Source organism: Lepidochelys kempii, chromosome 2, assembly GCF_965140285.1.
Source record: "Lepidochelys kempii isolate rLepKem1 chromosome 2, rLepKem1.hap1, whole genome shotgun sequence".
Taxonomy (NCBI): Eukaryota; Metazoa; Chordata; order Testudines; family Cheloniidae; genus Lepidochelys; species Lepidochelys kempii.
In genome coordinates this window covers 197,657,328-197,669,296 of record NC_136381.1, presented here as the reverse complement: position 1 = coordinate 197,669,296, position 11,969 = coordinate 197,657,328, and the positions used below count along the sequence as shown (strand labels likewise).

Here is an 11,969-nt window from a genome sequence, read left to right as displayed (position 1 = left end):
AACCCAGAGCTTCCCTTTTCAAGGGTTATGGTAGAGCTGCTTGGTGCTCTTAGTGGACTGCAACTCCAGCCTACAGCAAGCCCCCCCTTGTCTCACCTGTCAGAATCTAGCAGTCCCCTTCAGTGAGTACTGCTTTTCCTTCCTCTCTTCTCCCTCAGCACATACTTGTAGCAGAGGCCTAGGCATAAGGGCTTCTTTGCACAGAGAACAGAGCAGCTTCATGCTGAAGTGCAGCCTGGCTGTTTATAAAAGGTGAAGAGGACAAGATTGGAAAGGGGCACTTTTGGAAGAGGGGAGGAAGAATAAGGGAATATATAGGAATGTTCTATTGCCTAAGACAGCCAACCCCAACTACCTTCATGTACCCAGGAGGAGAATACTCCTCCACCTGTCAGGGCAATCTGTGGAGGTGTACACTCCTCCTAAGGGCTAAGCAGGTACCTTGAATTTAATTTTTTATATTTTCACTGATCTGTGGTCAGATTCAAATTCTTCCCCATTTTGCACACAATCTAAAAATAAGGAATTGACAGAGCAACAACAAAGGAAACAGCTATGCTTGCCAAAGCAAAAGGACATTTATAAGTGAAGTCCATTTCAAACAAAAATAAATTTATTTAAAATTTTACACAACAGGATTCCTTCCTTGCATAATTCCAACTGTTAATCAGGTTGATGGCTGTTGAATACATTAAACTTACCAAAAATCTTTGTAAACCAGGGAGTAAACCCAGTAAATTACATTAAAACTAGATATATTATGCAGCCACATGAGAAATAGTTTCTGGTGCTTTGTTATTACACAGGTAGTTGGTTCTATCAGCTAAAGCCTAGCGACTTGGATTTGTTTTATGCATATTGGGGTTTGTTCTATTACTTTGCAAGAGCTTGTACTCCCTTGAGTCAGTCATGTTCACTGGTCAGAATAAATTCCAGCATCTGACACTATTTCCATTAATCACAGACAAACCAGGATACGTGAGCAAGATAACAAAGATAAAAACATATCTGGTGAAAGGTAGGCATATTATTTATGTATGCTGTTCACTAATAAAATAGATGGTATCAAAGACATTCTTTTGACTTAAGATAGACAAAACTCCAATACATAAAAAGGAGATGGATATCATATGAAGTACTGAATGCATGGGGGAGGGGGAGCAGTGGACCTACATAAGTCATAGTGCCCACATTTCATCATACTTTTAATAGTACATCACTGATGTGACTAATGCAGCCATAACTTTCCTACAGAAGTTACTTGCTTTTTTTATATTTTACTGCTCAACTGTTGTGAAATCCATTTTTTCTTTACATTGACCTTAAGGTGAATTGGACGCTTGTTCCCTGTATACAGGGAACAATTACCAGTACTGATCATTTTACTACCAATTAAACTTTACATTCACTCAGAATATGAAACACCCAATGTAGAATTTTCCTCAAAAGTATTGTACATTTCAACCATTTCACTTTAAACCTGGTGTAAGAAGCAAACTGCTCTACCAAAGAGCAAGACTTAACTGCCTAGAAGTTTCCTTGGTTTAAAGAGACATTTATCTTTATACCAGCTAACCACATACATCAGAATATGGACAAAACTGTGTAAAAGTTGGCAAATTTATAATTTGAAACACTAGTTTTCTACACAACAGATGAAAAACCCTACTGATGTGGCACAGTTGTGTATTTTGAACACTGACACTTAACATCTGAGCTGCTCAAATTAAGGCTTCTGTTTCTGCGACAAAAAAAAGTTGGTGGCCTTAGAAATCACAGTTAAAGTGAAGATTTTGGTGATATACAACTGGAGGCACACAAAGACCATTGCATTTTGGTTAGGGTGATTCTATAACAGGCACCAATTTCCTCTCTCAGTGGAAAAAAATAAAAACTATGTCCATGAATTACAGCTTTCAGCAGCATCCATGTATGATCTTTAAATACTTACAGTAATGCCAAAGAAAAGGTGCCATCGAAACAGTGTATCCTAGCAGTTTTGGTTTATACATGTTACATAAACATGATTTTGGAAAAAATCCTATAAATCTCACCTTTTCCTTTTGGCATCTCTCACACATTATAAATCCAGTGACTGTTCCTAAACCAGAGGGGGTAAAAATAACATTCCAATTCCATTACTTTACCTGAGAGTTCCATATCTGAAAGACATTTCTGTCAGAGGTAAGCTCACAGCTTTCAGAGGTTTCTAACACAGGATACCAAATGTCTTTATGAGCAGTGTTACGTACATACAGCGAACTGAAATGCGGAGCTGGATTATTTTGATTTATTCCAAGAGTTCAATATTCAGTCTGTGTAATATTTGCAAGTGTGTGTCCTGTTCAATATAAGAGGACCAAGCATTTAGGGCCGGATTCTGATTTGCTTATACCTCTATTACCAGAGTAGCTCCTTTGATTTAGTCCTGATCTACGGCAATGAGTGATCAGGCCACCCATCTTGGAACAAGACAAAAGACGTTACCTCCGCATTTCAGCTAACTACTTTTCTCTTTAAAAAAATTCTAGCACTCAGGTGCCTATTCAGAACCAGCCCCAGTCTCTCTCAGAAACTACTTAGCTCTTGTGCAGGCAGTTTTGATTACACTGATCCAGGTAATCTATTGGATAGTTTGACAAAGAGGATTTATTTTTCATTTCCCAAAACATTGTCTCACTAGGTTTTGGAGGGCTTGGGAATACCCAGGAATTATCTTCCAGAGAGCTCTTTCCATAGGAGTTTTGTTCATGACAGGTGGTGCTGCCAATCGCCATGGGTCTCTCATCTGTCCACGACTGGAGATTTGCCTGTTCAGACAGGATTTTTACATCTCTTGCGAGAGGGGGAGCTATGGCATTGCAGAGAAGTTTGTCATTTTGTGAAAGAGAGGTTTTTTTGTAGACTGCCCCAGAAGAAGTCAAATATAACTTTGTGAGGTTCTTCTCCACGTCTTCAACACATTGTACTGGTGCACAAGTAGACGCTGGAGAGAGAAGACAACTAAATGTAATTCTTAATTTATGGATCTAGAAGATATAGTGTACATACATTCAGAAATGTACCTAGTGTAACAGGACAACTTTTCACCTAATGGATCCCATATCCTGCTTTTGAGTGCCAATTAAATCAGAGTTAATTTTTATTCAAATTTATTTTGCAAGTTTCACCATAACTCATTAAAATAGCACTCTCTCAAAAACCCAATCAACTCGTTCTCACATGGATGTGAGAGAGACTTGTGAATCTTTAGAAGTTTGGTGACACAAGTATAGAGTGCTGCACCAGGATGATCTGTGTGGACTCAAATGTCTGATTCACAATGGTCCCTTTTGGCCTTGGAATCTATGAATGTTGCTTGCCTGCAAAGAATCTTGCACCTTATTTCATTGTCTCTCAATGAGCTGCCTCCTGCGGCTGCCAGGTCCTGAACTCATCCTCAGTCCATGAAGCAACAGTGGGGAGATGGCATGGAGCTTACTGCTTCTCTGCTCAAGGGCCAGGTTTCAAACAGACTAAGAAGGAGAGGACCTTTTGAAAAAACAGGCAGCAACTATCCAGAAGTAGAAATGGGACTGGCCACATGTTGGGTGAGTATGTGACAAGGAGTGGGTGGGACTAAATTGCCCATATCACCTCTACTTCTCTTTAGCATTTCACTACAAATTTAATGAAGATTGTCAGATCCTACAAATTAAGCACTCCATAGAGAAGGTGAAGTTTCCTACAACAGCTAAGAATCTAGAATACAAACTCTGGTTTATAAACACAACACTCAGAAGGAACAAACAGAAGAGTCAGTGCAGGATGTAGCGTCACCCTGCCAGGGAACGTGAAAAAAAATGGTGACCAATTAGCAAATTTCAGTAAAAAACACTTTCGAAGGGCTGGTTTGTTGCATCTGGAAGATACAGTTAGGAAATTTGTGACTCACCCCATCTGTGCTGATAGGTGTAAGAAGCAGTGCTTGAGCTGTAAGCTATTCATAGGTACAAGGACAAATGGCAACCACGTACTATACTCCAAAAGCTGTGAATACTGGGGCTGGTGAAGCTTTAGGGCAGATGAAGTGTTATTCAGTCAGAAGCGTAGAAAGGGAATTGTATTATTACTCTTTGGATATTTCTAGTTAAACTGAACCTTCTATCGACAGCCAAGCTAGTGGTAGCATAGCTATTCATCTCAAAAAAAGTGTGGGATGATGCAACCTGTCTATTGTCTGTGACTAACAGTCTGGGTTATAACTAGTTAATAAAAATTTCAAGGTCAATATTTCTGATAATCAACCTGAAAGTACTTTAATCTCAATAAAATTACCCAAATTTCTATACTCTAAGACTAAGATTATTTGACAAGAGAAGCATGCAGAGCCACTTAGGCAGCCTTGTCCTACTATTGAGTAGTTATATACACAACATATACTATCTGTTTGTTTTGTAGCAGTGGGTAGGCCCCATCAGGACTGGTGCCCTGTTGTATTAAGTGCTCCATGAGGAGTTGCTGTAGTTTGCTTACGAACACGTGTGAGCGGAATACTCACATTCAAGGAAATGGCCTACCGAGAACTAGATGAAAATTGTAAGGATGAGAAAATACACCCAAAAAATCAGTACACTCCAGTGGTCTGGAGCTAGTTCAGGCCAGAAACTAGTGGTTGAAATACTGAGATAAATTCTGAGGAAAATGTTTGTTTCCACAGACAGAGGGCATTCTAAGTGACAGCAACAAAAGAGAAACGTTCCATTTCATCCTTCCTATGAGGCATTGAGAGAATTAAATAGTAAACAGTATAAGTTGGCTGTAGTCAAGATTTGACCAAACTGTATCAGCCCAGCAAGAACTCAAAACAAGACTGGACTGTCAAATTTTTTCCTGAGATAGCAAAAAATATTCCTAAATAAGGAAGTTGCTTCTAAACACATTCAGCAAAAGTGTGTCAATTCAGACAGAGTCCTACGGTGGATCTCTCTCAACATTTAAGAGTTATATAATGCCCAATTCATGCAAGGAGCTACAGCATTATATAGCCTTCAATCTTAAAATTTGCTCATGTTCTACTTACTATATGTTAAGGTACTGAAAAGCATCAGAAAACACCCCACTTTCTCATTGTTTTTCATCCACCATTACACTTAAAGATTTTCAAAATGCTTCAAGAAGCCATGAGCTGCTTTTCGTGAACAGTGTCTTGTATGTGGATAAATGGAATCCACATACGTGTTGCAATGGACATTCTGTTGGCAAGATTAACATGTCACATCAATTACTTTGAACTCTATAAATTTCTTGCTTACCCTCTCCATTCTCTGAGGAGTATGAAACAGTGTTGAAAAGTAAAAGGCGCTCTGAAAAAAAGCCTCACTTCTGCTATAGAACAAACTTCAAAAGTACTCAGAAATGGAACTTAGAATAGTGAATAAAACAGTGTGGGAAGGAGAGGAAATTCATTCTACTCCTGCCCATAACTTTTTGAACAAGATTCAATGGACATTGACTCAATACTTTCTCCAAAGACATTCCAGATTCTACCAGCCTTTTCCTTAAGAAAGATACTGCTTGGGAACACACTATTCTACATGTGTGAAACATTCTGAAAATATAGTGGTCCTTGTAAAAGAAAGAGAAAGCAATTCAATTCTTTGCTGTTGTCATAGGGTTTCCCTTATATTAATTCACAGTCTAGTCACTTTTACCTCACTGTTTTACTTGCCCAATTTTTGACTCAACTCAACCCTAAAATATGCAAGGATATCATTTTAGAAGGTCATGGAATATCTGGAAACATTTGTTAAAGGGAGGATCATGTTTGTCTATTAGCTCTCTTAATTCAAGAAGTTTCTTTCCTCATCATCATCTCCTCTAAAAGCCAATTCGTGTGTAGAAGGAGATAAGGAGTGCATGAACACAGTTATTAGGCAAACTGATTTTCTCCCATAAATAGTCCAAGACATGGTTCAAATCAAGGTTATACTCTGCATGTTAACAATGCAGGTGCATCGTGACTGCACGGCATTAATACGAGACATTGATGAATCAGTAAGCCAAGTCCAGCTTTAAGATTGGAAGCTTACAAGAAGGAATACAGCTAGATCAGGGGTAGGCGGCCTGCGGCATGCAAGCTGTTTTCAGTGGCACTCACACTGCCTGGGTCCTGGCCACCCTGCATTTTGATTTAATTTAAAATGTTTAAGAAGCTTCATTTAAAAAACCTTATTTACTTTACATACAACAATAGTTTAGTTATATATTATAGACTTATAGAAAGAGACCTTCTAAAAATGTTAAAATGTATTACTGGCACAGGAAACCTTAAAAGACTCAGCACACCACTTCTGAAAGGTTGCCGACCCCTGAACTAGATGCTTGTATGTGCCAATAAATGATTGTGGGCAAAGAAACCTACAAAATAAGCCTGGCAAAAATCCACACACCCCAGCAGACCAATTTATGTCGTCGTCTTCTATATCCCTTGAAGCACAACTCCACTACTGACTGCAGAAAATGCTGCTGCAATGAGTTTTCTGGTGGGGAAATGAATTGTTAGCACTTGTGCAGATGAGAGAGACAACAGCCACAGAACCACTACAGCAAAGCAAATGCATGCTTCTTTACGCTACCATCACACAACCCTGGCCAGAACAGACTTCTTAGGACTAGAGAATTATTCAGAGTCCACACAATCCTTGATTTCTCTTCTGAAATTGGATGTTAAATCTGTCAGTAGCGTACCTTTTCAATGTAGACAGACACTCATCCAGTGGGAACTGGACTGAAGCTACCAACTCATTTCGTAGACTACCTCAGATAGTGATCATCAGTCACAGAACAGGACTAAAGTCAAACTGGTGCCCTAGAGGTGAATCCCATTATCAATTCCTTGAGCCATCCAATTCTGTATTAGCAAAGTGTTCCTCTAATATTTAGCCTTTTGGATCGGTCATCTGAGCTCTCTGACCTGTTTATATCCTTTATCAAAGAAGTGCATCATCAGATGTCGTCACCAATCAAACATACTATAAACAAGTGACTGTTACTTATCCTATTTATTACCTACATTTGGAATTTCCTGCTCAGTGAAAAATAGAGATGCTGCTACTCACTAACCGAATGATCTCTTCTTTAGCTTTCTATCATTAGATCACAGGTGACAGTGCCAAATATCGGTCTTTTGTAAAACCCCTGCATTGGAAGGAAATATTACACACAAGAGTTGAAACAGAAATAATTTCAGTCAGCAACATATAAAATCTGCAGTAAACCCAGAGCAATGGAAATGACCAATTTTGTCAATTGTTTTTAAGAGGGTGGTGGAGGTAAACCAGTTTTCCAGCATCAATATTTTGATTACAGGGAATGTCATCATCTGGAGTTCTATTTCACTGGGAGACAAGTTTTCAGAATGTTTTCATCAGTAGTAAGAAAAATTATAGCTACATGGAAAGAGTTCAAAATCTGTTCCTGAATTTTAAAATGCTACCAAAATGTTTTCTATAGCTGATACTATTAAAGAGAATTCATTTGAAAAGTGAAATCTTTGTTTTGTTTTTTTAAAATATGAAGTAGTTGTGGTAAAAAGGTCAAATATGAGTAAACTTAACACCTCAGCCTTGTACACATCAGCGACACTTGACTGAGAAAAAAGCCACAAGGGGAACAGAATACAGTACTGAAGAAAAAAAAAAAACAACAACACATCAGCAACACCTTTATGTGTGAAGCTGACCAGTATGAGACAGAAGCCAAAGCAGTAAAGGGTTAGGCTGGAACTATAATACACTCTGGCTTATCAACTTCAATTGATGAGATTTAGATAAGATATGATAGCTAGTTTCTCTTTAAAATGGTGTAGCTTGGATCAGTGGTTTGTATTTGTAAGGCTTATTCCTGCAAACACTGACTTGCCTTTCTTGGTTGCAGTTGGGGTTTTCAATTTTCGTAGAACCTCAGTTTGCACTTCAGTCACCAGATGCAAGTTAGACATTTCCCTCTTCAGTTCCCAGTATGCTTGCTGCACATTTTCACTGAAAGACATTTTAAAAAGTTAAATTTCTGCTGCCCTTGCAACTGGTCTCCCTGACTCTACTGCAGTTCTTAAGAGTTACAAAGAAAATATTAACACTGAACAATGCCTTTTTTGCTTAATGAGTATATTCTCTTTTCAGTTTTACTAAAGAATCGTTTCAATCTGACATTGCCAGTGGACAATATAGCCAGTAAGGCAGAGGCCATCAGATTATGTGGCTCTTAATGCTGTGCATGCTAGTGCTTAAAAACACTGAACTAAAGAAATAATTCCAAAACTCTCCAAATGGCAAATTAAGATTAAGAATACTCTGCTAGTTTCACATCTGAAATTAAGTTTAATCCTGATGTAAAGCCAATACCCTCAAAAATATCCTAAGTACATATTTCAAATACACACACTGGATACTATGAAACAGATCTGGTAAAGAAATTAAATATGAATTGCTTTGTTTGTAATTTAGCAAATTGCCACACACAAACTAACATAATATTCCAGATCATGTTAATGGATCTACAGTATTAGTCTAAAACTAAGCATCTGATATTTCAAACTTGCTATTTTAGTCTTCACACCACTCAGTTTGCCACAGTGATTTCAGATTAATTAGGTACTTGATACCCAAATTGCTGAACACATGCCCAGGCCAAAATTAAAATAATGCTTTATGTCTGACTGGGCTGCCTCATGCTGTTGAGTGTAAATCAACGTGATCAGACAGTGTAAGTTATCAAGAACCAGTTCTCATTTTTGGTGGTGGACAGGGAAAGGAGTGGGGACGGGGGAGGGGTGGGAAATGTGGTGGGCAGAGCTGTTTTGTCCTCTAAATATTCTTGTTATTTAAGGCAGTTATTATCCATGACTTAAACAGGTAATCAGCAAGTCAAATTTTGCCAAGAAAGAATCAGAGAATGTCTAAGCAAAAATATATGATAAAGAGCTCTTTATTAATCTAAATTTAGCAGATTATTCAGTCTTCAGAGTATTTTTCTGATATTTAATAGATGCTTAAGAAGGTACACTTAGTGCCCCACTGTGAGCTGTAGCTCACGAAAGCTTATGCTAATACAGACTAACACTGCTGCTACTCTGAAACCTGTCATTATTTCAGAACATAATTCTATGAACCAGATTTTCAGAAATGCTTAGTACCCACAACTGTTTCTGTTTATGCAAGTACATGAAGACTATTTTCAGAGTGCTCAGTACCTTGCAGCTCCTATTGAAAACAATAAGAGCAGCTGAGAGCCAACCTGGTTTGAAAACCTACCCCTGTACTTTCAAATGCAATAATTAGATAGCATCATTCATGCTTCTACACATATTGAACAGCAACTGTATATCAACTACTGTTTTGAAAGACCTCCTGGAATATTTTAAAATATGCATGCACTGTTACCTTTGATATAGAGGCATTGGGCTACTACTGCTTTGACAGTCAACTGCTGGCCACAGAAAATCCACAGCTTTTTTTAAATTAAGAATCCTGCTCTAACAAAATCCTGGGATCACCACAAGTTGCTCAGAAAGGAAGCTACAGCATTAGTGTTTAAAACTTTCTTTCAGAACAGACTATGACCAGAAATACCACTTAACAGTAAATATACACCCAAGGCAAACTTTTTTCCCCAGAATTAATTGTATTATCATAGCATCTTGGAGTCCTTAGTCATGGACTGGGACCCCATTGTGCTATACAAGAATCCCCATTACACAGAATTTCTGAATCCACATTCAAAATTGCTTTATAGATGTGACAGCACAATAGTTTTCACTTCATTCCAGCTCTAAGATTGTTGGGTATCAGTGATATCAGTGGGTATGAAATGTTATCAACACATTTACACTGAGAGCAAAAAAGTGTATCCTAAATCTGTGGATATCTGCTGCGGAATCTGTGTGACACCTGAAAACTCAAACTAACTAACCAACCCAAGTAGTTTTTTTGTTTGGTTTGGTTTTTTTAAACAGAGGACAAATAATCGTATTTATGCTTCACTTATTCAGATGCTCTCAACTTTGAAAATGACTGGATCAACGCTCATTCTACCAAACAAGAACTATCCAGTATCCAAGTTACATAAAACTTAAAACCAGCTCCAGATCTGCCACAGACTAAGAGTAAAATGTTCAGAAGTGCCTAAACCCCATTTTCAAAAGTGATTTAAAAGCTTAAATCTCACTGAAAGTCAATGGGACTTATGAAGTGTCTATCACTTTTGAATATTTCACCTCATATGTACAATTTTCCTCCAGATGAGAATGTATGACATGAATCCTTGCATGTATTAGTTAACTATTTAAATTACTACAAACCTTTTCTTCATGGTTATTAAGTATTCTATATACCCAGATTGTAAATTGTAATTACAAAGTAACAGTGGCAGCTGTATTGATATACATAAACACACCTTTATTTTAATCTTCTCAGATCTGTTAATTATTTAGCACAGAGGTTCTCAAACTGGGGGTCGTGACCATTCAGCAGTTCACAAGGTTATTACATGGGGTGGGGGGAGTTGCAAGCGGTCAGCCTCCACCCCAAACACTGCTTGACCACCAGCATTTATAATACTGTTTATATATAAAAAGTTTAACTTATAAGGAGGGGGGATTGAACTCAGAGGCTTGCGGAACAAGTGCTTGCTGTGAAAGTACAAACGTTTGAGAACCACTGAGTTAGCATAAAAACATCTGATCCACTCACTACACATACATCCCTCTACTGCAACATTTTAAGAAATATGTTTACTGCAAACATTTGTGAAATACTACAGCTTATTTTACTAAAATATTCCTCTCACCAATAAAATCATCCACCACTATACAATCCTTTTACAGATACTACTTGGAAAGCTCTTAGCACCAACATAACTGTTTAAGTCTTCAGGAAACTGGATTTGCAAAACAGATACATTACAATCATAGAGATTTTACAAGCAGTTGACAAGTGTGAAATAATTACTTCACAAAAAATGAGTTAAGGGCATATGCCCTCCCCCAGTAAACAATAAGGTTGTTTGCTATAGTAAATGTTTCACACAGGAGCCTATCTAAGGGTGTGAAAAGACTGCTCTGTACAGTTCTGTACATTAATATGCATTACAAATAGTTAATTACAATATAAAACCACACTGTACATGTGCCAATTCCTGCGGAGGGCTGCTACCTGGAAGCTGCTTTTTAAAAAAAATTTACTCTACTAGACTGAAGAACAGATAACTACTTTATCTTGAGAACACTTGTGCTGTCAGACATGCAAGACTGACTATCCTGCTGCAATTGGAACCACAAGACAAAAAACAAACAACAACAAAAACCTGTCTGCTGTGTGACAAAGGTGAATAGCAGTAGTTCGGATATAGCCTGCCCTATATTATAGTCATAATAAAAATACTATTGAGTAAGTGAAAAGAACGCTGGTAACACTACTCATTCTTTAAAACGTGTGTCCTTCTCCTTCTCAACAGGCTAACCAAGACGACGCAATATGATCTATGACAATTTCTTATTAGTAAGTACTATTCTCCCCTCTTGTGGAAAACTACGTAAGTACACAATTTGCCTATGTCAGGATGAGAGGTACAAATAAGCTCACAAATTTATCGGTATAACCACTACATTCCTTTAAACCCAAATATTTTTTTTTTTAAAGTATTTTTCAACTCTCCCCCATACTGCACTCCCTGTAGTCAAGCAGGATAACAATGTATCGGATTACAATACACACATGATTACAGAGCAAAGATGTTTTGGGGCTATTCCAACAGGAAAAGCAGTTATTTGATTTGCCAACACTTTTCAAGAGGACTACTATGTGTTTTAGTCAAGTGAATAGAAGGAATAATTTGTAACATCTTCTTATTTCTTGTTTGTTGAAGGTAGGCAGCGCAGCACAGCACAGACCAGTGGAAGCAAGGTTAGGCTGGGTCACTGCATTCTCCAC

At 37.9% G+C, this 11,969-nt stretch overlaps 1 protein-coding gene across 10 annotated transcripts in view; it reads right to left on the bottom strand.

Annotated features, from left to right (window-relative positions):
- Positions 1-591: 591 nt before the first annotated feature.
- AZI2 (5-azacytidine induced 2) overlaps positions 592-11,969 on the bottom strand; it is a 45,949-nt gene continuing 34,571 nt past the window's right edge. For all 10 annotated transcript variants that reach the window (XM_078851748.1, XM_073333388.1, XM_073333391.1 and 7 more), the window contains 2 exons: positions 7,903-8,021; positions 592-2,986 (listed from right to left, as the gene is read on the bottom strand). In XM_078851748.1, coding sequence (XP_078707874.1) covers positions 2,580-2,986; positions 7,903-8,021 — 526 coding nt within the window. In that variant the 3' untranslated portion in view covers positions 592-2,579. The remainder of the gene's footprint in view (positions 2,987-7,902; positions 8,022-11,969) is intronic.